Source organism: Rhinatrema bivittatum, chromosome 7 (genome assembly GCF_901001135.1).
Source record: "Rhinatrema bivittatum chromosome 7, aRhiBiv1.1, whole genome shotgun sequence".
Classification (NCBI taxonomy): Eukaryota; Metazoa; Chordata; class Amphibia; order Gymnophiona; family Rhinatrematidae; genus Rhinatrema; species Rhinatrema bivittatum.
In genome coordinates, this window is record NC_042621.1 from 69,849,086 (window position 1) to 69,875,467 (window position 26,382).

General features: G+C 43.9%; 1 protein-coding gene across 1 annotated transcript in view; it reads left to right on the forward strand.

The window, feature by feature from the left end:
* The window catches only part of C7H16orf78 (chromosome 7 C16orf78 homolog), a 37,274-nt gene extending 25,002 nt beyond the window's left edge, over positions 1-12,272 (forward strand). The window contains exons 4-5 of the mRNA XM_029610632.1: positions 6,616-7,018; positions 11,903-12,272. Coding sequence (XP_029466492.1) covers positions 6,616-7,018; positions 11,903-12,056 — 557 coding nt within the window. The 3' untranslated portion in view covers positions 12,057-12,272. The remainder of the gene's footprint in view (positions 1-6,615; positions 7,019-11,902) is intronic.
* The last annotated feature ends 14,110 nt before the right edge of the window (positions 12,273-26,382 follow it).

Below are 26,382 nucleotides of genomic sequence, written 5' to 3' on the forward strand. Positions count from 1 at the left end.
CATTCTATTGATTCTTAAATGAACTAGACAATGACAATTTCAAGTCTGACGGGTGCAGAGCTAAGTGGACTGCAGTGCCAGGGGAATGCCGGGCACCCAGACAGAAAAGGCAGCCCAAGCAGGCTATGGGCTAGGAACAAAGAAACTAGCAGCAATCTCTTGATGGCAGTCAGAGCTGAAAGTCAAGTTGCAAGAGATAATAACCCAGGCAGACAGAGAGATGAGAGTCAAGCAAGATTAAGGACCCAAAGGTGTTTCCACCAACCATAGAAAGAAGGGAAATGGTTACTTTAATGATAAAATTCTGGTTCATGCCTAAATTAAAATGTAACCCAGCAATGTTTATATGTGCCCAAACGCCCTTCGCATTTGTTCCCACTTATCAAATTCGGGCTTCCTCCCTATTCCAGTTTTGTGAAGGGAACTTAACTGCAGCAGTGATGACAAGGCCAAAAGATGCAATCACACCAGTTACAAATGAAACAAAATCATTCTTAAGAGACCGGAAAGTCACCCTAATAAACTAAGGGGCAGATTTTAAAAAGTGCATGCGCTGGCGAGCGCGCGTTATCAAATCTGGAGCCGACGCGCGCAGGGGGAGGAGGACTTAGGTAATTCAGGCTTCCCCCAGTTCCCTACCACCCCCTACCTCACCTTCCCTACCCTTCCCCTCTCCTCCCCATCCCCTAAATGCAAGTTTTTTTTTGGGGGGGGGGGGTTTACCTTTGTTGAGCAACTTACCTCAGCTCCCGAGCTGAAGTAAGTTGCACGCGCCAGCAGCTGGCCGGTGCGCGAGGCTCCGCCCCCTCCATCCAGAACACGCCCCCTGGCCCGCCTCTTCCAAGATGCACGGCACTTGAGCGCATACCGGCCTTTACACGCGCCGGGCATTTAAAATCTGCCCATAAGATCTTATTATAAGGGCAACAAATAGCTACAAATTATTGCATTAATCAGATTACAGCATATGATTATTACACAGAAATGTAGATGTTTTGCATTCACTAAGGATCTTTAGAGATAGGATATTGTTGCAGGTTTGTGCCACTGGTCACCCTCCCAGTTGTAATCTGACTGGACTCCTGGGCACAAAAGAAACTGAACCCTTGATTAAGTCTCCATTGCTTATTCTCACTCTGTTCCCTCCAGGGTTTTACAGCTACAGGTTCAAATCCTTTCACCGCAGTTGGTGAGCTGGGCTTAAACAAACATAGACCCAGGTTATCTTGGTAGTTTAAACTTTAATATCTCTGTACCTTTGCTTTATCAAAACACAAGTCTCCAAGTCATACAGTAAGGGGCAGATTTTTAAAAATGTACGCTCGCGCGTACTTTTGTTCGCGCAAACCGGCACAAACAAAAGTACGCCGGATTTTAAAAGATACGTGCGTAGCCGCGCGTATCTTTTAAAATCCGGGGTCAGCGCGTGCAAGGCTGCGCAAAATCGGCAGCCTGCGCGCGCCGAGCCGTGCAGCCTGCCTCCGTTCCCTCCGAGGCCGCTCCGAAATCGGAGCGGCCTCGGAGGGAACTTTTTTTTTGTCCCCCCCCCACCTTTCCCTCCCTTCCCCTATCTAACCCACCCCCTAGCCCTAACTAAATCCCCCTCCCCTACCTTATTTCGTTGAGTTACGCCTGCCTCTGGCAGGCGTAACTTGCGCGCTTCGCCGGCACCCTGCCCCGGCACAGACCGCTGTGCCAGAGCACTCGGCCCCGCCCCCGGGGGATGAGGAGAAGGGTCAGGGGAAACAGCAGAGCGCAGGCATCTAGAGGAGCAGCAGCAGTGCCCCCCCCCCCCCCGGTCTCCTCTCCCCCAGCTCGGCGGCGACATGTCCCAAGAGTGTCTACAAGAGCCAGAGCAGCAGCTGAGGAGCCATTGCCCTCGCCTGGCCCTGGGTCTCCCAGCCGAGCATGGAGTCCACGGTTGTAGCAACTGAATGGGATTTCATTTTTTGGCAGCAAGAGCACCCACGTTCATTTTGCTTCTATTAATTGGATTGAAAAACCCTTTATTTTTAAAATGAAAAAAAAAAAGCGATTTGGAAGTTTGCAGTAAAAAAAATCAACTCAGCTACATGCAGGTTCATGCAGATCTGATGCAGAATCACTGCAGAACATTTCAACCTGTGTTACAAGATTTTTATTTATTTATTTATTTATTTAGCTTTTGCCAGACAATCTATCCCTATTATTAGATGAAACTTCTCACATAAGAACATAAGAAAATGCCATACTGGGTCAGACCAAGAGTCCATCAAGCCCAGCATCCTGTTTCCAACAGTGGCCAATCCAGGCCATAAGAACCTGGCAAGTACCCAAAAACTAAGTCTATTCCATGTAACCATTGCTAATGGCAGTGGCTATTCTCTAAGTGAACTTAATAGCAGGTAATGGACTTCTCCTCCAAGAACTTATCCAATCCTTTTTTAAACACATCTATACTAACTGCACGAACCACATTCTCTGGCAACAAATTCCAGAGTTTAATTGTGCATTGAGTAAAAAAGAACTTTCTCCGATTAGTTTTAAATGTGCCCCATGCTAACTTCATGGAGTGTCCCCTAGTCTTTCTACTATCCGAAAGAGTAAATAACCGATTCACATCTACCCGTTCTAGACCTCTCATGATTTTAAACACCTCTATCATATCCCCCCTCAGTCGTCTCTTCTCCAAGCTGAAAAGTCCTAACCTCTTTAGTCTTTCCTCATAGGGGAGTTGTTCCATTCCCCTTATCATTTTGGTAGCCCTTCTCTGTACCTTCTCCATCGCAATTATATCTTTTTTGAGATGCGGCGACCAGAATTGTACACAGTATTCAAGGTGCGGTCTCACCATGGAGCGATACAGAGGCATTATGACATTTTCCGTTTTATTCATCATTCCTTTTCTAATAATTCCCAACATTCTGTTTGCTTTTTTGACTGCCGCAGCACACTGAACCGACGATTTCAATGTGTTATCCACTATGACACCTAGATCTCTTTCTTGGGTTGTAGCACCTAATATGGAACCCAACATCGTGTAATTATAGCATGGGTTATTTTTCCCTATATGCATCACCTTGCACTTATCCACATTAAATTTCATCTGCCATTTGGATGCCCAATTTTCCAGTCTCACAAGGTCTTCCTGCAATTTATCACAATCTGCTTGTGATTTAACTACTCTGAACAATTTTGTGTCATCTGCAAATTTGATTATCTCACTCGTCGTATTTCTTTCCAGATCATTTATAAATATATTGAACAGTAAGGGTCCCAATACAGATCCCTGAGGCACTCCACTGTCCACTCCCTTCCACTGAGAAAATTGCCCATTTAATCCTACTCTCTGTTTCCTGTCTTTTAGCCAGTTTGCAATCCACGAAAGGACATCGCCACCTATCCCATGACTTTTTACTTTTCCTAGAAGCCTCTCATGAGGAACTTTGTCAAACGCCTTCTGAAAATCCAAGTATACTATATCTACCGGTTCACCTTTATCCACATGTTTATTAACTCCTTCAAAAAAGTGAAGCAGATTTGTGAGGCAAGACTTGCCCTGGGTAAAGCCATGCTGACTTTGTTCCATTAAACCATGTCTTTCTATATGTTCTGTGATTTTGATGTTTAGAACACTTTCCACTATTTTTCCTGGCACTGAAGTCAGGCTAACCGGTCTGTAGTTTCCCGGATCGCCCCTGGAGCCCTTTTTAAATATTGGGGTTACATTTGCTATCCTCCAGTCTTCAGGTACAATGGATGATTTTAATGATAAGTTACAAATTTTTACTAATAGGTCTGAAATTTCATTTTTTAGTTCCTTCAGAACTCTGGGGTGTATACCATCCGGTCCAGGTGATTTACTACTCTTCAGTTTGTCAATCAGGCCTACCACATCTTCTAGGTTCACCGTGATTTGATTCAGTCCATCTGAATCATTACCTATGAAAACCTTCTCCATTACGGGTACCTCCCCAACATCCTCTTCAGTAAACACCGAAGCAAAGAAATCATTTAATCTTTCCGCGATGGCCTTATCTTCTCTAAGTGCCCCTTTAACCCCTCGATCATCTAACGGTCCAACTGACTCCCTCACAGGCTTTCTGCTTCGGATATATTTTAAAAAGTTTTTACTGTGAGTTTTTGCCTCTACAGCCAACTTCTTTTCAAATTCTCTCTTAGCCTGTCTTATCAATGTCTTACATTTAACTTGCCAATGTTTATGCTTTATCCTATTTTCTTCTGTTGGATCCTTCTTCCAATTTTTGAATGAAGATCTTTTGGCTAAAATAGCTTCTTTCACCTCCCCTTTTAACCATGCCGGTAATCGTTTTGCCTTCTTTCCACCTTTCTTAATGTGTGGAATACATCTGGACTGTGCTTCTAGAATGGTATTTTTTAACAATGACCACGCCTCTTGGACATTTTTTACTTTTGTAGCTGCTCCTTTCAGTTTTTTTCTAACAATTTTTCTCATTTTATCAAAGTTTCCCTTTTGAAAGTTTAGCACGAGAGCCTTGGATTTGCACACTGTTCCTTTTCCAGTCATTAAATCAAATTTGATCATATTATGATCACTATTGCCAAGTGGCCCCACCACCGTTACCTCTCTCACCAAGTCCTGTGCTCCACTGAGAATTAGATCTAAAATTGCTCCCTCTCTCGTCGGTTCCTGAACCAATTGCTCCATAAAGCTATCATTTATTCCATCCAGGAACGTTATCTCTCTAGCGTGACCCGATGATACATTTACCCAGTCTATATTGGGGTAATTGAAGTCTCCCATTATTACTGCACTACCAATTTGGTTAGCTTCCCTAATTTCTCTTAGCATTTCACTGTCCATCTCACCATCTTGACCAGGTGGACGGTAGTATACCCCTATCACTGTAGTCTTCCCTGATACACAAGGGATTTCTACCCATAAAGATTCAATTTTGTATTTAGTCTCATGCAGGATGTTTATCCTGTTGGACTCTATGCCATCCCGGACATAAAGCGCCACACCTCCTCCCGACTGCTCCTCTCTGTCATTGCGATATAATTTGTACCCCGGTATAGCACTGTCCCATTGGTTATCCTCTTTCCACCATGTCTCTGAGATGCCAATTAAGTCTATGTCATCATTTACTGCTATACATTCTAATTCTCCCATCTTACTTCTTAGACTTCTGGCATTAGCATACAAACATTTCAAAGTTTGTTTTTTGTTTGTATTTTTATTCTGCTTTTTAATTGATAGGGATAAGTTAGAATTTTTTAGCTCAGGTGAGTTTTTAGTTACAGGCACTTGGACTACTTTTCTAATTATTGGAACCTCACTGTCGGGATGCCCTAATTCTAATGCATCATTAGTATCCTTTAAAGATACATCTCTCCGAACCATGCGCTGCTGAGCGACTGTCGGCTTTCCCCTTTGTTCTAGTTTAAAAGCTGCTCTATCTCCTTTTTAAAGGTTAGCGCCAGCAGTCTGGTTCCACCCTGGTTAAGGTGGAGCCCATCCCTTCGGAAGAGACTCCCCCTTCCCCAAAAGGTTCCCCAGTTCCTAACAAAACTGAATCCCTCTTCCTTGCACCATCGTCTCATCCACGTATTGAGACTCCGGAGCTCTGCCTGCCTCTGGTGACCTGCACGTGGAACAGGGAGCATTTCAGAGAATGCTACCCTGGAGGTTCTGGATTTAATCTTTCTACCTAAGAGCCTAAATTTGGCTTCCAGAACCTCCCTCCCACATTTTCCTATGTCGTTGGTGCCCACGTGTACCACGACAGCCGGCTCCTCCCCAGCACTGTCTAAAATCCTATCTAGGTGACGCGTGAGGTCCGCCACCTTCGCACCCTGGATTTGCTTTATGATACCCCTCAAATATTGAATGCATGGGTTGAACACTATGCGTGCTCTGTTGAGTTGTGTCCGATTCAGCACTGGAAAGTTAGGCTGAACAGTTCCATATTCTAAAACCATCAGGACTGAAAGAGGTCTACTCTTTACTGATATTAAACACTTTAGTGAATGAAAAATTATAAAACCAATAAGCATAATAGAAAGTGTTTCCTTTTTAATTCACATTTTGTAACACCTTTTATTTTTCCAGTTTTAGCCAAGGGACGTACAGTCCGCTCAAAATTATATTGATTGAGGATTTGTTGGTGCTTTTTTTTTTTCTTTTGTTTGGCCAAAATAGTGGTTACCAGGGATGAATAAGCCCAGAGGACTTGATAGAAGTTCCTTTCGAAGCAGGGGATTCAGTAATTTTCTAAGTCACAGTCAAGAATATTCTAATGTACCAAAGGTCAAATCAGAGTTGCTTGCAAAACTTTGCTTTAGAATTACAAAAACAAGACAGGTTATACAAATGAGAGTTAGACAAAAAAAAAAAAAAAACATTTATGATTTTTAATTTCAGTTGAGCTGGATCTGGAAAAAAAAAAAATCATCATAAAAGGATGAAGACTAATTCAAACCCGCATCAAAAACGGGCCATGGCTGATATGGCCACTCCCAGTTACAGCATTGCAGCATCACAAAGGAAAGCTCACCAGGTCACACATTAGGGTACAAAGTAGATGCAGTTCTGAGAAATGGAATGACCAGCGGCTTTAATTAGTTTTCTTTATTATCTTTTGTTCATTTCAGACAAGAAGAAACCTAAAAGTTTCATGCCTTTCAGTGCGGTGGACTTATCCATGAGCGCAAATGCACCCAAACCACCTGATAACGCCAGAGTTATTAACACCTATGCTCCACAGAAGAGTTCAAACCTCATCCGAAAAACCAGCAACCAAAGGAACATCAGCCAAGAGCCCAGCAACATTTCCATTCAAGAAGCTATTTCAATATTCCCTTCTTTGCAAAAGCTGTCGTCAGTAGGCGACAAATTTCCCAACGATAAGTTTCAGTTGTACGATATCATCTTTGGATTCCCAGCTTTTGAAAGAAGGCTGAAGGAGCTGCTCGTAAAAGCCCAGGAGGAAGAGAACAAGTCCAAGCTAGATCAAAGTCTGCCACACATCAAGCCTGAGGAAATTTTGCGATGCAGGTAATAATACAATCTTTACAGAGAAACGGCAGTATAGGTGCCAATTCCTGGGGAACACGTGCATGCTCAGTTCTCAGGCAGATACCTGACCTGCTTGCCGCATTGTCTCTTGGATCTATGCTAGCAGATTGGAGAGGGAAATTGAGAGGATGACATAAGAGGCAGATCAGTCACTGTACCCATAAAGTTGGCTTCAATGAACAGCACCAGACAGAAGTGACTAAGATCTTAAAATAGTGCTCCGCATAGAATAAGATGGATAATTGATTTAGCTGTAATCTAATATAGGGGAGTACTAGCAGATAGGGATGTGCAGACAAAAAGTTTATGTTCATAAGTCCATAAGTCGAAAAGGGGGGTCAATTTCGGTCAATATGGACATATGGAGAATTCCATAAGTTGAGTCTATGTCTATACGTGCACCGGTTCCCTAAATAAAAATTTAAACCCCTCACCCTCCTTAATCCACCCCCAAGACTTACCAAAATTCCCTGGTGGTCCAGCGGGGAGTCAGGAAGCCATTCCTCTATTCCTTTGCGAGGAGCACGTGACGTCCGCGTCACGTCGGAGTGACGCGGCCGTCACGTGTCCACCGCGGTTCCGCTCCCGGACCCCTCCCAAGCTGGCCAAAAGTTCCGTTTGTGTCCAACGAGGGGTCCGGGAGCGGAACCAGCTTGGGGGGGGGGTCAGGAGCACGTGACAGCCGCGTCACGAGTGACGCGGCCGTCACGTGGTCCACCGCGGTTCCGCTCCCGGACCCCTCGTTGGACACAAACGGAACTTTTGGCCAGCTTGGGGGGGCCTCCTGACCTCCCCAAGCTGGCCAAAAGTTCCGCGGTGGACCACGTGACGGCCGCGTCACTCCGACGTGACGCGGACGTCACGTGCTCCTCGCAAAGGAATAGAGGAATGGCTTCCTGACTCCCCGCTGGACCACCAGGGAGTTTTGGTAAGTCTTGGGGGGGATTAAGGAGGGTGAGGGGTTTAAATTTTTATTTAGGATCAACGATCGCGATTTCCAACGTATTCAACATAGCTATGTTGAATACGTTGGAAATCCGATCGTTTTCGCCTCATCACTTTTTTAAGTTAAAAAAAAAAAAAGTAGCGTTTTACATATAAGTTCAAAACGAATGCACACCCCTACTAGCAGATAAAAAGAAACATATGAGGGAAAACTGGTAGGCAATTAAGCTAGAATGTTCCACAAGCCATACAAGATTCCATATAGATATCCAAAGGAGCCAACTTTTCAAAAAATGATCAGGGGGGCTTAACTCAATGCAAGTTACAATGCCCCCCAACTAGTGTGACTGGCCAACCTGTACTTAAACTCCCAGAGGGAAGCAGGTAATATGGTCATGTGGAAGACTCATTGTGGCCAACATAAAAGACTAGGGAAGCCCTCAGTGACATCATTCATTCTCTGCAACCCCAACCCGTCCTCACCCGTCTCCTCCTCTCTCTCCTTCCCAGCAGCCCATTCACATCACAATCTCTGTCTCCACTACTCTCAACCTCCGCTCTATCTCACATTCTCCTAATCGCTTCTTCCTCCTCCTCCATCCTTCTCAATCTCTTTACCTCATCCCCTCTTTACTGCTTGTGCACTAAGTCTTCTCCTCCTGCATGAGGCATTCTTTTATATTTGGGGCAAGGGGGGGTTTAATACCCCGTTAAGCTTGCTCTGCTCCCCATTTCCCCCCTCAACCTGTCTTTCTCTGTTCTCTGCTCAGTCCCTCGTCCCATCTTTTCGTTCCCCAGCATGTTCCTTCCCGCCCTTCCTCTGTAGGCTTGGTTCATCCCCATTCCTTCTCTGCTCCGCACCCTTCACCCCCCTTCCCTTTGTTGGCAGGCTGGGCACACCTCTCAGACTCTGATTCCCCCTCTCCTTCCCAGGCTTGGATCGCTTGGCCCTCCTCCGCCTTCCCTAAGCCAAGACAGATCTTAGGGTTTTTTTTTTTCTGGAACTGCTTCTGCCTCCCCGGCCCCCTGCAGCCCTTCCCCGGGTACTTTTAGACTCCAGGCCAGAGACCCTCTCCCCTGTCTGCAGAGACCATAAAAGACATTTATGCCACCTGCATGCGCCGAGCCAGTATCTCTCCCCCAGGGCCACAGGCGTATGTGCCAATTCCCACCCTCTGCTTGGAAACACCAGAGATAAATGCCGTCTCCTGCAGGCTATAAAGGTGGATTTATTATTATTATTATTATTATTGTTATTATTGCAAATAAGAGGAATGGTGTTCTGCTCCATTCTGCCTCAATTCAAACCCCCATCCCAGCCCCTCAAATTTTGAAGCTGATAAGAAGGAGCATAGATTTTATTAAAGAGATTTCCAGCCCATGTCATTGCATGACACCAGAATCTCATTCTCCTTCCCCATCCTTCCAGCAAAAAAAAGAAGTTATTTTTGTAAAAAAAAAAAAAAAAAAAAAGAAAAGGCAAAGAGTTTTAGCTTTAGGAGCTAATTATTTTGCTAAAGTTTCCTTGCACGTGTGTGGTTAGGTTAGAAGAGAGAAAATATATCTCATTTGACCCTACATCATTAAAAGAGTTTCCTGCAAAATGAGACTGCATTGCTTATATCTGGCTCTTAGCATATTTGAAGAGTATAATAAGTAAGATGATATATCAGATTGTTTCTTTTTGATGTTTCTTCTTGAGTCTCCCCCCCTTATGTGGACTAATAGCATTTACATTTTTTATATGATGTTTCCTTTGAATAATAGCTATGTTTTCTGAACGTCAAGTTTTCTTGATTGTTATATTTGTGAAATTAATAAAGACACAATTAAAGAAAATATTTTATTTACCCTGATGACTGCAGAGCTAGAGGCAAAGGGCAGGAACTCCCTGCCACCCCCCCCACCCCCCTACCACCACCACCACTACTACTACCACCCTTGACCTATCCCAGCTAGGGATCTTCTTTTCTCACAACTCTTCTCTTGGTTTAATTACTCTGTCATTCCCTTTCCTCTCTGTGCTAGTCCTCTTCCCTCCTCTCTCTCTCCCTATTGTTTCCTTGGCGCTAGTCCCTCACTCCCAGCATCTCTTATTACAGTCCATATCCATGCTTGTACCCCCTTCTCTCACCTTCTTTTCCCCCTTCTCCTCTCTCAGTCCCCTCAGCTCCTCTCACCCTCACCGCCTGTCCTTCTTCCCCTCTCATGTTCTCCCCTCTTCTCCCAGCCAGAATTCCTTCTTTCAGTTCCTCTCCCAGACCCTCACAACAGTATTCTCCCTCCCATAGGGATGTGCATTTGTTTTAAACAAACGCGCAATCCGCAACGTATAGGTCCCTATTCGTTGCATTCGTGGGGTTCCGAAATGTATGGCGAACCCCCACGAATGCAATGTATCACTAACAAATAAACCCCCACCCTCCTGACCCCCCCCCAAGACTTGCCAAAAGTCCTTGGTGGTTCAGCAGGGGTCCTGGAGCAATCTCTTGCATTCGGGCCGTCGGCTGCCAGTATTCAAAATGGCGCTGATAGCCTTTGCCCTTACTACGTCACAGGGGCTACCGGTGCCATTGGTCGGCCCCTGTCACATGGTAGGAGCACAAGATGGTGCAGCTTGTACAAAACTGAAAAGGGGGGGAGCTATTTTAGGCCTAATTCTTAGTGGTCAGACGATTTGGTGAAATAGGTAATGGTGATAAGGGCCCTTGGCAACAGTGATCATAGCATGATCAAATTTGACTTGATAACTTAAGAAAATCTACTGCAATAGAATTTAACTTTCAAAAGGGAGATTATGAGAAAAATGGTTAGGAAAAAAACTGAAAGGAGAAGTTGCAAAGGTTTACAACAGCATGGAGATTGTTTAAAAATACCATCTTGGAAGCCCAGACCAAATGTATTCCACACATTAAAAAAATTGGAAGAAAGGTCAAATGAATGCTGGCATGGTTAAATGTGAGGTAAGGGAGACCAAGATGGCACTGTGAGTGGATGTATCTAAAAGGAGCATCTGCAAGCCTGAGATTTTTACATTCCCTCGACCTGTCCCCACTCCACTAAACACACTTTTCACAGCACTGGGGGGAGGCAATATTCAAAATGCATTTTTATGATTGCGAAACTCTTTAATTATTTGCCCCCTATGTTTCAAAAATGTAACGAGGTACGCAAACATTTTAGATATATTTTCTGAACATGAATGTTGTCACTTTGGTTTCCTACTCGTTTATTAGTTTATCTTACCAAACTTGGCGTAAACCCATCGAGGTTAAAGCAGAGAGTAGCAGAAATGTGACAAAAGGAAGTCAACCGAAACAATGAAATGCACCCAAATGCACACATTACATCAAATTCACTATCCAGCATCAGTACCTCATCATGAAAAATCAAAAAGTACTATTTGCAAAAACTGTTTATTGGGCTTCAGAAAGAAAAAAAAAAAGAGCAGAAATAAACCTCATGCAATACTATGGCAAAATTGTGCCCAATAAACACTTTCATTTCCCCTCCCCTCCAAAAAAAAAAAAAATCTATAAAAAAAAAAAAAAGAAAGAAACCCAAACTCATACATGTTTCACCTATTACAATCTTTTTCTAAGGTAACTCAGAAAAGTGAAATCCTATTCTAATCATCCTGAAATGTATTTCTGTTATTTGTGCCGAATGCCAAGATATGGTTTTGTTTTCTTTTTTTTTTGGAAGGGGGTTCAAAATGAGTTGTTTTTTTCTTAGATAGTACTTGTGCCGGCAATCCATGGGTAGCTTCTGCAGGCCGCTATAGTGTTTCTTCTTTTTTCATATAGATATATATGTTTTGGGGGGTTTTTTTGTCTTAAGGGATAATTGTATGTTATGGCATCTACCTAACAAATACTATATGCCTTCATGGTTTGTTTGTTTTTAATGCACCTACAGGTACCTGCGTTTGTCAGACAGCAACATTTCTACTTTGCTAAAATTGTGTAAGGACTCCGGAGTTCACATAGACATCCATCCACACATGAAAGAATCTGAAATTGACATCCACACAGTCATTTCTCCTTCGTGTTATAATACTGTTTCTCTGTAGTTCTCGTTTGCTCTCCCTTGTCTTTATTCCAGCAATAGGTAAATCTAGGAATCATTCAAAAAAGCAGGTTAACTTGCTACCCTGTAGACCACTTTCATGCCCAGCCCTGCTTGTGATCAACTTTAAGAACTGCATTTAAGTTAGAAACAAGTTTTATAAAACTAATCAATGTTCCATATGATTTAACAGGATGAGAAATCAAGAATAAAGCATTTAAAAAAAAATGTGTGTCTGTTTTTGAAACAACGTAAAACAAGTAAATGGAGAGCTTTTGTACTGTTGTGACAAAAATAGTCTTGGTTCATGTTTTTTCCTAAATGCATCTGATGTAGGCTGAAACCATGGTTAAGAATGCCACGCAATTTCCTGCTATTTAGTGCGGTTCCACGCTAATGAAATACAGCATTTCACCGCATCAGACTTGATAAGTAAAACAGTTTTCCTCATCATATGCTAAAAGAAAAGTCCATATGAGTTGGGCTGACTAAGGGGGTCATTTTTCAAAAGGGACTTTTCACGTGCGATCACTAAAAAGGGGCGGCCTCAAGACCGGAACAGGAGGCGTCGGGGCGGACGCCGCAAAGACAGCACGGACTGCGAAAAGGTAAGGATCCTTTCCGCTGCCTATTTCGCGCCCAATAGCACCACCTTTTATGATGGAGCTGCTAGGTGCGAAAGCCGGCCCCCGCCCCCCCCTGCACCGCGCGATTCACGCCGCCGCAGTAGGTTAGAAAATCTAGGCCTAAGTCCTATGTTCATACACCCATTTACAACTATAAAGCTTTTGAAGAGAGACATGAAGGAGGCTAATTTTATTACTACCCACATAGAGATAAAGTCTGTAAGGTAAATTTTCAAATCGTGCATGGAAAAGCAGTATATATACACATGTGAAAAGCTTGTATTTGCATACATGCTATTTTATAAACTTCAAAATACACACGTAAGTTTCTGCAGGTAAATTTGTGCATGAAAAACAAGGGGCAGGCCAGGGACATTCCAAGGGGGGCCTCAACATTGATGCATGTAAGTTGCTATTTTATAACCAACGTATGCATGTGAATTTGGTAGCTACCTTGCATGTACGGTATTTACACTGCTTGGTATCTGGAGTAAGCGATCATGAATGTCTTAAAAATGAAATACTGACCGAGTAGGGGTTCTGGGTGAAATGGGGGCGTTGAGACCGAAGAGCCAGGATGACCTGCAGATGGACTGGGCGAACCGGTAGACTACTTAATAAAATTGGTAATTTCTTTACCGCACAAGTCAGAAAATCTCCTGACTTGCACGTATAAAATCCAACTTGCAGAGGGTAGATGTATGTCAATTATGCAGGTAAAATCTCCATGCGTATATTTTTAAAGTTAGAAAAAATACTTGAGTATAGTAGTTTTGCAGAACTTACCTGGATAAATTTCAATTTATCTGGTAAGTAGGTGTTTTGCCGCTACTTAGCTGTATAAATCTTGAAAGGGGCACTTAATTAGGGATGTGCATTCGTTTACGACGAAATAGGAAACAGAGACGATATTTCCTATTTCGTCGCACTTCGGAGGCACACCAAAAGGTTAAGAAAACCCGCGAATTTCGTGTGGTCTTCTTATCGTATATCGGGGGGGGGGGGAGGGCACATTAAAAAAAAACCCAAACCCACCCCAATCCTTCAAATTTAATTAATTGCAACCCCCCACCCTCCAGACCCCCCAAGACTTACCCAACCGCCCCCCAAGACTTACCAAAAGTTAGCAAGTAGCACATTTAAGACTAATCAGAGAAAATTCTTTTTCACTCAAGGCACAATTAAGCTCTGGAATTTGTTGCCAGAGGATGTGGTTAGTGCAGTTAGTGTAGCTGGGTTCAAAAAAGGTTTGGATAAGTTCTTGGAGGAGAAGTCCATTAACTGCTATTAATCAATTTTACTTAGGGAATAGCCACTGCTATTAATTGCATCAGTAGCATGGGATCTTCTTAGTGTTTGGGTAATTGCCAGGTTCTTGTGGCCTGGTTTGGCCTCTGTTGGAAACAGGATGCTGGGCTTGATGGACCCTTGGTCTGACCCAGCACGGCAATTTCTTATGTTCTTATGTTCCCTGGTGGTCCAGCGGGATCCCGGGAGCGATCCTCCCCTCTCGGGCCGTCGGCTGCCACTAATCAAAATGGCGCTGATGGCCCTTTGCCCTTACCGTGTGACAGGAGCTATCGGTGCCATTGGCCGGCCTCTGTCACATGGAGGGAGGCTGGAGGCTATTCAAATAGGGGTAAAAATTCCTAGGTAGTTGCAAATGGAGGTTTATAGCACCAGGATCCCAGCAGTGGTTCTGACTGAGTCAGAAGAAAAAAGAAAAAGGATAAACTACTGGAAGAGAATTAGCAACTGCAAAGCATGGATGTTAACATTACCTATGTATTTGGGCTCTTGATGAGGTGTAAGTCAGTCAATTTAGGCCCAAATAAATCTCTATTTGGGCCTAAATTGACTGGGGAGGGATCTGGGTCAACTGGGGAGAGTGCAGGCTGAAGAACCAACCAGGGGGGGGTCTGGATGACCTTGAGATGGACTGGGCAAACTGGCAGACTAATTGGTAAAACTGGGAATGGCCTTCACGCATGCAGGTTTTAAAATCCACTTACCTGTGAGCATTAAAGTCAATAAAGTCCTAAGGAAGATACACAAAATATGTGTGCTCGAGGAACCACTTAAAATTAGGGACATACATACGTGCAGTAGGTGTATATTAAATCATATCACAACAGGGAAATGTGCACCTTCAGCAAGCAGATATGGGAACATTTCATGGTGCTTATTTTCTTTGGTGGAGAAGTTGGCATATGGCTATGATTACTAACCAATTATTTATTCTGTGCGTTTTTATTGTGCGCCCCACCCTGAGCGCAGGAAGGGCGGGTAACAAATGTATTCAAGTAGATAAATAAATAATCAGTAGCAGAGCAACCTTTCAAACTGATCAATGGAGTCCCAATATGCTGTGACCAGGGTCATCCCTGGAACAGGTGAGGTGAATAGGGTGAATGTTTCACCTCCTGGCATCACATTGTTAGGCCTCGTCCCCTCCTTCCATGTGGTCTGGGGCTGCCAACCCTGCTCCTCTTTCCGGTTGTCTTGCGTTGTCTTGCGTTCGGGGGCGTGCCGCGGCACTACGGGGGCGGGCCCGGGGGGCATGGCGCCGGCCCGGGGGCGTGGTCGAGGCCTCCGGACCAGGCCCCGGGTTGGGTGACGGCGCGCCAGCAGCCCGCTGGCGCGCGCAGATTTACGTCTGCTTTTAGCAGGCGTAAATCTGCCAACAAAGGTAAGGGGGGTTTTAGATAGGGCCGGGGGGGTGGGTTAGGTAGGGGAAGGGAGGGGAAGGAGGGGGGAGGGGAAAGGAAAGTTCCCTCCGAGGCCGCTCCAAAATCGGAGCGGCCTCGGAGGGAACAGGCAGTGCGCGCTGGGCTCGGCGTGCGCAGGTTGCACAAATGTGCACCCCCTTGCGTGCGCTGATCCTGGATTTTATAAGATACGCGCGGCTACGCGCGTATCTTATAAAATCCAGCGTACTTTTGTTCGCGCCTGGTGCGCGAACAAAAGTACGCGATCACGCAATTTTTTAAAATCTACCCCAATATGCGCAGACATTGAGCGCCAATTTCACCGCGAATCTTATTACATCAGCCCACTGTGAGTTATGCTCAGTACTAGCCTTTCAAACCTTCTTGGAATTCGTAGTAAACCTTAAACTTTTCCGGTGAAGCCAAGTGGTGGATTCAGTGAATATATTTGGAAAATGATAGAAATATCTGTGACGTGACTGCAGATTGCCAGAAGTTTTAACAGGCTGGAGGCTCAATAACCAAGATTCTGTGTTGCTGTTGTATGCAGACCATCTTTTATTTTATGATAAAAACTAAGTTGTGTTGTATAAATCATAATAAAACAACAAAACCTTGTTATGACTACAGTTTTCTTTATTTTTCATACAGATGTTATGCCTGGAGGGAGAAGGAGAAAGAAACAGATATATAGAAGGGGATAGAGAGAACAAATCCCCAGGCAGTAATACGATGATAAATATATGTAGGGTATGCTACATTTATAACCATTGGGATGGTTATATTTTTACTTGCAAAAGCAATCTTTAAAGATTTATTTTCTGACATATTTGTTAATAATGTAGTTTGGGATGCTTTCTGACAATCCCTTTTTTCAAAGGGGCATCTTAAATATGGCCTTAGAGGAGGAGGCTTTTGATAGGAGTTTTAACAAAGAATTGACTGTGGGGAATTGTGTTTCACTGTACCGTACTGTGCATATATTTTGAAGTAAAGCTAAGCATGAATCAGTAGGAATATGAAGATGTTTTTAAGATAAATGCCAAGATGCATGTCTATAACCTTGCACGCACAATGTGGTCTTCACAAACTGGATTCCTTGACATTCCAGCAATTCAGTCAGCTTGGTTAGGAGAATCGAGGGACAGAGCATGTCCAGTTGCAGCCCCTATTCTATGGAATTTGCCTCCAGCTTATCCACCTGCAATGTCATGCTCTAAGACCCTTTTGGAAACTGCTCAAAGCATACTTGTTTAGGCTGGCGTTTTCCTGAATTTGTTAAGGACTCAGCTATTTTACAATGATGCAGTCTCAGGAGGCCAATTTTGTAAGCAGTGTAATTATTGTTCATTTTATGCAGTGAGAAAATGAGGGCTGGGATTTGTTGTTTTATTTTGGTTTGTTTTGATTTGCAATATACAAATGGTTTGAATAAATAAATAACTATGGAGTTAATTTTCGAAGATGCTAGATGCATAAAATTAGCATATAAGCGCTTAAGTAGCCTGTACTATACATATTATTTTATACGCATCGAAAGGCCATGTGTTATTTTTGGTATCAGGCACACATTTATCAGTGCAAGAAAGGGGTGGTTTAGGGACATTCTAGGGTGGAGCCCAGAGGAATGCATGAAAATTGCTTTTTTATAAGAGATTTATGTGAATATATTAGGCAACCAATCAGGATAACTTTAAAACATGTACGCGCATGTATGGGCATGTGCAAATCAACGCCGCTATTTAGAACCTGCACGTATACGACCTACACAGGTTGTAAAATATGCATAAATAATATACCCGAGAACATGTGTGCATGTTACAAAAATGCACAAATACATTATTTGGACCCAAGAAACAAACCGGAAGCCGATCCAATATGGCTGTGTAGCGACCAAGAAGAACGAGATCGGTATATGGAAAAGACCTTTATTCTGACAGTATTCAAGCCCAACTTTATTCTGACAGTATTCAAGCTTGAATAAAGGTCTTTACCAGATACATTATTTTACTTATCCAGATAAGTTCCGAGTTATCCGGATAAGAAGTGGCACTTATAGTTCTGGTTTATCCGTCACAGCTGCTACTTAGCCAGATAAGCCTAAAAAGTGTTACCCATTCAGCTATCTGACTTAGCCGGATAAGTAGCACTTTTAAGACTTATCTGGCTATTAGAATTAGGACTAGATTTTCTAAGCTACGTTAAGGCAATATCATCAGGTAAACAGCATGTAACAAGCATTAAATGCTGTTTATCTCACGATATTATCGTATCACAGTGCTATCATGCGATATTGCGTGATATATCTGAAGATTCCACCCCCCACCCCAAGGAAATAAGCTGCTTTGCATGCATTTTCATGCATAAAATTACCTAATACACACCAAGGACCTTATTCACAGGCAATCTTATGTTAATAAAATAATGCTGCAGACTTAGAAAAAAGTCTGCCCCATTAATTTAGTAGAATTGAGGGAAGTGTATATTTTTTCCCAAGGGAGCATCAGGATGCTAATGCAGGTTCCCCATAGTCCTGTGAAAAAAATTAAAGGGCCAAGGTGCCCAAAATACACCCCCTGCCCAATTAGTGGAAAAAATCCCAGGGCAAAGTTAGGTCAATGCCATTTTGAAAATGTTGCGTCCATCGCTCACAGACGGCTGTGACTGCTCTGCCTTACCTCTTTTCTTCCCTTTTCCTCCTCCTTGGGCAAGATGGTTGCCTCCGGTGCCAAGGGCCGAGGGCTACTCGCCATCAAGCTGGCTTTTGAAGAGTGGTGTCCTTGGTTGGAAGGTACACAACACCAAATAGTAGTGTACACCGATCACAAGAATTTGGAGTACCTTAGACATGCTCAACGACTCAATCACCATCAAGCAAGATGGTCTCTGTTCTTTAACAGAACTGACTTCCTTCTGAAGTATTGTCTGGGAGAGAAGAACACTTGGGCTGATGCCCTGTCACGATCTTTCTCCCCTCAGGATGTGCCAGATGAACCCCGTCAAGTCATTGATCCCGAAAGAGTGGTCCTCGCAGCCACTCATACAGTACCCACCGGGAAGACGGTGGTGGCCAGAAATCTAAGGAAGAAGCTGTTGATGTGGGTGCACGATTCCCATCTGGCAGGCCATCCGGGACAGAGTTGTACCCTAGCTATGTTACAAAGGTACTATTGGTGGCCAACCATGAAAAAGGACGTACAAGCTTATGTGGGTTCCTGTGCTGTCTGTGCCAAGTAGAAACCACCACCCAGGCATCCTTGAGGGTCTATTACAGCCTCTACAAAAGCCGGATGAACCCTGGATACATATAGCAACCGATTTCGTGGTAGACCTGCCATCATCCAACGGAAACAAAACCATTTGGGTCACGGTTGACCGCTTCTCCAAAATGGCACATTTTGTAGCATTACCAGGATTACCCTCTGCTATGGAGTTAGCAAAACTCTTTATTAAACACATCTTCCACCTTCATGGGATGCCTAAGCATATCCTATCCGACAGAGGAGTGCAATTTACTGCAACGGTTTGGAGAGCCTTATGTCAAAAATTTGACATCATCTTGGACTTAACCTCCACATCTCCACAGTGACTATGGGTCCACACGATGCCACAAACACAACAGAAAAATGGCGTCAATGGGCTCAGAGCTAGGGTGAGCTCTGGGCCTTCATTGACTATCAAAGACCGCTTTTAGAAGTACGGGGTTTAGGGAGTTGTTAGGATTTGTAGGTATGTGGGCCCTGGACCGAGGTGAGAGATGGTACCATCCACAGGGAGGAGCCCTGTGAACCTCACCATCGGGAGGCAAGGTCTCAGCCGAAGTCAGACACAGCTGTGGAATAGAGTCTTTATTAGAGAGAGAGAGGCACTGCCCAAGGAGGGGAGACTGCAGGAAAAAGTCACAAAGTCAGTGCAGTGGGGTATACCCAGAGGGGATCCCTCAGTAGTTTAGATCTGGCAATGGTCTGCAGAGCGAGGTATACCGATGAGGTTCCACTGTAGTGATGACTTGATAGTGGCTAGCAGCTCAGGGTACATCGAAGGGGTTCCTCACTTAGAGATGGTACGATAATGGCCCGCAGCATGGGGTATACCAGTGAGGGTCTCCCAGTAGAGATCCACAGCACAAGGTACACCAAAGAGGATTCCAACTAGAGATGGTACAGTAGTGGCCCACAGTGTGGGGTACACCGGAGAGGATTCCACACTAGAGATGGCACGGTAGTGGCCCACAGCGCGGGGTACATCGGAGAGGATTCCACACTAAGGATGGTAAAGTAGTGGTCCGTAGAGTCAAGGTACTCCCAGCAGAGGCCTCAGGGAACGGGGATAGGCAGTAGTCCAAGGCGAGAAGGCCCTCCGAGGAGCTGATAGCCAGAGAAGAGAAAGGGTCCCCGAGGAGCGGGTACCCAGAGAATCTCACACCAAAAGTACAGGAACTAGAATGGAAGGTCCATAGAGAGCGAAGCAGATTCAGCAATGAGGGAACTTGTTGCCAAGTCGTCAATAGGCAGGGCCAGCCGGCTTAAGTATCATGGAGTGAAGACGTCATCTGGAGGGGACGTCCCCGATGTTCCCGCCATGACGTGCTTAAGACTGGCCCATGCGTGCGCGTGTGCACCTAAATAATCCTGAAGGCAAGATGGCGGTCGGCAGCACCCACGCCATCCCAGGGATGCCAGTCAGGTCAGCGGTAACAGGCAGAGGCCGCCACTCTCACCAACGGTGTCAATGCAGCAAAGAAAGAGGGGAGGATTAGTGGTCGCAGCCGTCTGCGACCGATGGGCATAACAGGAGTGGACCCACTAGACCACCAGGGTCATTATTTTCAGTTGGGCATGAGGGAATGAGGGAGTTACCACTAGACCCCAGTGATATTAAATTATGTGCAGGAGGTGGGGAAGGGATGGGCATTTTTGTGGGGGGGTTTCCTAAAGACAAAGGAGGCACTTTTATTTATTAAGGGGGAGAGGTGAGGGAAGGGAGTGGGCCATTGCCTTGTGGTTTCCAATAATTTTTGGGGGGGAGAGCTAGAGCCACCTTGGAAGGAGGTGAGGGGACAGATGGGTCCTTTAAGCAGTAGCGGCCCCAATTAAAGTGGATCGTCGTAATGCAGGAATACCCTGTACCATAGTGTGATTTTTTTATCACATGTTTGAGATGCAATAAAACATTGCACTGCAGTACTGCTGCAATAGTTTTTCGGGACAGGACATTCCCCCATGATAATTGACCTTTCCTGCGATAAACTATTGCAGGTTAGTAAATCTTCCTATAAGCCAGATAAGTAGAGCTTTTTAGACTTATCCAGCTATCTGACTTAGCTGAATAAGTAGCGTTGTAAGTCTTATTTGGCTTAATAGTGGCTTTAACACTACTTAGCCTTGTAAATCAGTACTTATCTGGATAAGTGCTGCAATTTAGCTGGATAACTCAGCATTTGTCCAGAGAAGTGCTGATTTCAACATTTAGTCAGATAAATCAGAATTTATCCTGACAAATAGTCTACAAGTGCTATACTCGCATATTTTTGCATCTAACTTTACAATATATGTGTGGAGATTTTACCTGCGTAATTTACACATATTTACATAGAAACATAGAAACAGAGAAATGACGGCAGAAGAAGACCAAACGGCCCATCCAGTCTGCCCAGCAAGCTTTCACAATTATTTTTTTTTCTCATACTTATCTGTTACTCTTGGCCCTTATTAGTAACTTTTTGGTTCTATTTCCCTTCCACCTCTGCCATTAATGTAGAGAGCAGTGCTGGAGCTGCATCTAAGTGAAGTATCTAGCTTAATTGGTTAGGGGTAGTAACTGCCACAATAAGCAAGCTACTCCCATGCTTATTTGTTTACCCAGCCTGTGCAATTCAGTCCTTGTTGGTTGTTGTCTGAATATTAATCCTCTTTTCTTCATTCCCCCCTGCCATTGAAGCAGTGAGCTGTGCTGGATATGTATTCAAAGTGAAGTATCAGGCTTAATTGATTCGGGGTAGTAACTGCTGTAACAAGCAAGCTACACCCATGCTTATTTGTTTACCCAGACTATGTAATTCAGTCTTTGTTGGTTGTTGTCTGAATATAAATCCTCTTTTCTTCATTCCCCCTGCCATTGAAGCAGAGAGCTATGCTGGATATGCATTGAAAGTGAAGTATCAGGCTTATTTGGTTTGGGGTAGTAAGCGCCACAACAAGCAAGCTACTCCCCCGCTTTTTTGTGAATGCAAATCCTTTTTTCCACATTTCCTCTTGCCGTTGAAGCATAGAGCAATGTTGGAGTCACATTAACCGTGTGTATGTTTGTTGAATAAGGGTATTAATCACCAGGTAGTAGCTGTCATTCCTGCAAGCCACCCCCATGCCTCTTCTCTTCATTCACATCCTCTAGACTTTATGGATCCACAGTGTTTATCCCACGGCCCTTTGAAATCCTTCACAGTTTTGGTCTTCACCACTTCCTCCAGAAGGGCGTTCCAGGCATCCATCACCCTCTCAGTGAAGAAAAACTTCCTGACATTGGTTCTGAGTCTTCCTCCCTGGAGCTTCAAATCGTGACCCCTGGTTCTGCTGATTTTTTTCCAACTGAAAAGTTACCTCCCATAAGTCAGCATTTATGCGTGTAAGTCAGGAGATTTTCTAGCACGCATGCCACAGTGAAATTACCAGAAGATGGATATTCTAGGACAAGTAAGAAAGACATCCTTAAACAAGCCCTCTTCCCTTTTGCATTTATGACACTGTGTGACCTCACTTAATCCCATTTTGTGCTATCAGCTTTACAATGATACAGAATTTTATATTGCATTTCTCTATAATTCATTGCAATCGGCAGCTTATGGATGTCTCTGAATAATAATTTAAGTTCTTTGAGAGTATAAGGCTCCCCAATTTCACACTGCCTGTAATCCACCAATCCCAATGTTAAATCTGAGTCCAAGTTACTTTTACAAAATTTATACCACTGTGATATATAATTCTTTCCCATTTCTATACTTTCCATCTCAGTAGACCAACATATATTTAATTGAAGAGACTCTACCGAGATTCCCAAAGAATGAAAATAATGTCTCACGTAAATAAAATCAAAGAAATGAATTGAGGGGATAGGACATTTACATTCTATTTTTTGAAAGTTCATGAAACAGCACTTTTCTTCATCTATCAACTGTTGAATATTGAGCACTCCCCATGACTTCCAGTCTCTAAATACCTATCTGTCCCAGGCAAAAATGGACGATTATTCTGAATAGGCAGAAGAATAGATTTCTACGCCAATATTCCCAATTTCTTATGTATATTATTCAGGCAATCACAATAGACTTAAATAAAGTACTGCCCCTCACCCTCCCAGGCAGAGAATTATCCGTAAGATGAATAAGCCCCAAAAGGGAATAGGTTGGCCATCTCCTCCACCAACTGGAGCGCATCATATTTAAATTTGCCCTCAATATACTCTCCCACATATCACATTTGACAAGCCAAGTTATAATAGTGAAAATTTGGGGCATCAATACTTCCCTTCTCTTTGCTTTTTGCCAATTTATCATAAACCAATTTTCAATTGTCTGTTCCTCCATAAGAATTGTATAAACATAGATCTCAGATAAGCCAAGGCCTTAACAATATGCCAGCCCCAAGGACTCTGGCAGCCACTGTTCAAAAAAAGGAGGTCAAGTCTCTATCCTTAAGCGCCCCTGGAGTTCCTGCAAGTTGTTACGCCTTTTTTGGTTTTGCTGATCATTCACTTTCTCGATCAGTGCAGCATTCTCTTTTTGCAAAGCCATTATCTGTGCATCAGCATGACTCGCATGATCCTCCTGGTCCGAAACCTCTGTCCAGCGCACGTTCTGCCACTCCATTCCCTCCTTAATTTCATCTATAGTTGATAGAATCCTGGACAATCGAGCTCCCAAGGCTGCCGACAGCATCTGAAGCATTTCATCTAATACCACTGCTTTTTTCAGTCGCCGCATTAGTGGAATCCGGCACCATTTTAGTTTCCAACTGCCTCCCCTTTTCTCTCACAGAGAGGGCCATATTAACGCTCAATTACAGAGAAAAACCAAACCTTTTTCGTGCCTAAATGTAAACCGTTGTGATGGTGCATCACTAAATGACGGTATAGAAAAGTTCTAAATAAATAAATAAAAGTTTCTAAATAAATAAATAAAAATACTATTAGTAACAGGTAATTATGTAACTTTTAAGAAGTTTGCAATCACTTACTCCAGATATCGAGCAGATGCAATGATACGTGAGTTAAGCTGCCCAATTTACATGCAGAAATTGCTTATAAAATAGCAACTTGCTCGCCGAAATGTTGGCCCCGCCCTGGAACATCCTTGGCCTGCCCCTTAGTTATACATGCAAATTTACTCATGGACCCTTACTTATGTGTGTACTTTGAGGTTTATAAAATAGTATATACCAGAGTATATGCTCTTTTGCACACGGATCTGCTGATTTTTATGCATGCAATTTTTGAAAATTCACCTTTATTTGCGCAATTATACACCTGCTAAATATCTAGAGGACTTGATATCAGACTCATCAGTCGTCTTCTGTTGTTGAGTGGGAGATCTGAGTGAAGTACTTGGAAGATCTTAGTGATGTAGAGATAGCCTGGGTGAACTGATGGAGGAATCAGCAAATTGGTGATTTAAATTATGTGCACATATTTTAAAATATACCTACTTTAGCATATACATCAGGGTTTTAAATAAACAAGTTGTATTTTTTTTCTCACATATTCTTATATAACAGGTAGAAAAAGTATGCACTTTCAAAGTATTGCTGATATTTGCACATAAGGAAACATATGCATGTATGTTTGGGGGGTGGACACTTGCATATTTATAATCTGCACCCACCATGTTCACTCAGGTTTATAAAATACCATTGTAGGTCTCTGCACTGGAGACAGTACCTGAATGTAATCCACTTTGAAGTGCTGAAAAGCAGAATAAAAAAAAAAGAAAAAAAGTAAGGTCAGAAGACAGTCTGAGTCAGCAGCAGAACAGTTTCAGGAAAGGCTGACTAAGGCAAGACAAGGCGAAGCAGGGCCCAAGAACAAGGAGGGCAGGGGAATGACCTGCAAGGCTGGACACGGCAAGGCAAGGCTGGATAATGCAGCAATAGCAGCAGAGCAGCACCAACGACTAGCGCACGAGCACCTGTTGCTGAGCTGCTGGCTGGTTGCAGATGGTTTCCTTATATACCCAGCCTGCACCTCAGGAAGCCCCCGGCTGCAGGGCCTACAAGAGGAGCTCAAGGGTGCAGGACACTATGCCAGAAGCGCTTGGAGGTAAAAAGGTTTTACCCAAGTGAAAAGTAAATTCTGTCTTTTAGTTGTGAGGACTGAATATTGGATGTGTACATGGAGGAAGGACCTGGTCACAGATACCAGGAAAGAGACTTCGGGGTGATAGTGTCTGATCTGAAGGTGGCAAAGCTATGTGACAAGGTGGTGACTGAGGCCAAGGGGTTGCTGGGCTACATGGAAAGATGAATAACCAGGAGGAAAAAGGAGGAGATAATGTCCCTTGTACAGGTCTCGGGTGAGGCCTGGCGTATCACGTTTAGTTCTGGAGACCATGTCTCATAAGGATAGAGACAGGGTGGAAGCGGTCCAGAGAAAGGCGACCAAAACGGCTTGGGGTCTGCATCAAAAGCCATTTGAGACCAGGCTGGAGGACCTGAATAATATGTATCCCCGTGGAGGGGAGGAGAGAAGAGGCAGGGGAGATATGATGCAGACTTTTAAACACAGGAATCAAACCTTTCCCAGCGGAAAGAAAGTTATAGAGCTAGGGGCCATAATAAGAAACTCCAAGGGGGGGGGGGGGGGGTAGACTCAGGAACAATATCAGGAAATATTTCTTCACGGAAAGAGTGGTGAATGCATGGCATGCCCTCCCAGAAGAGATGGAGAAGAGGAGAACAGCAATGAAATTAGAAAGGGCATGAGAAAAATACATATTCAGCTGCAGAGTGGATAGGTAGGTAGTTGGCCTAACTTAACTGGGATATTCAGCACCGTGGCAGTGCCCTTGAATATACCTGACCGCACCAGCCATGTGGTGCAGTCAGAGAGTTAAGCTGGGTAACCTATCTGGCTAACTCTGCTCCTTCCCGGAGCGCCTGCCTCCCGCCCCAGGAATGCCCCTGACTTTTCTGGCTAGAATTTACCTGGATAAGACATTTAATATCGACCTCAGAGAATCCCTAGTGGATGGAAATAAAGATAAGAGGTAAACCTATATTAACTGGGGTAGCCTACAAGGAGCGGCTAGTACCCTTAAAAAAAACTAAAAAGAAACTTGCTGGGTAGACTGGACGGACCACTTGGACCTTTCTCTGCAGACATTTACTATATTCCTATGTGAACAAGGAGCAAAATGAAAAATTCAGCAAATAGTCTGCCTAAGAACATATTGGGGTAGATTTTAAAAGCCCTATGCGCGCCTAATCAGGGAAACATGCACGTCTCTCGGGCCGGCGCGCAGCGCGCGTATTTTAAGAAGCATCCATGGACACGCGTATCTCCTGGGACGCGCACAAAAGAAAAAGTCCAAAAAAGGGACTGGGACTGGGCGTGACCTGGGTTCCGGAAATTTAAACGGAAACTAGTGTGCAAGTACTTATGCGCACAAGCGCTCGCCGGAATCCCCTATGCGTAACTTTACTTCTGCTATAGATGGTTTGTAAGTTATCAAACAAAAATAATTGGCTAGAGAGTGGGGTTTAAAGGGTTGAGGCAGGTAGGGTAAAAGACGGGTTAGTTAGCTAGGGCGGGTTAGGAAGTCCTTTCCTGTAACTGGGCAAAGTGGGAATGAACTGGTTTAACTGGTCATTGCATCGGCGCACGTGTATATTAAAATGCCCCACACACTTACGCAGTTGAAGTGGCACATTCGCGTATCCACATAAAATGCCGCGCACATTTACAAGTGTCCGGACGGTTTCATAAGATGCGCACATATACTCATCCG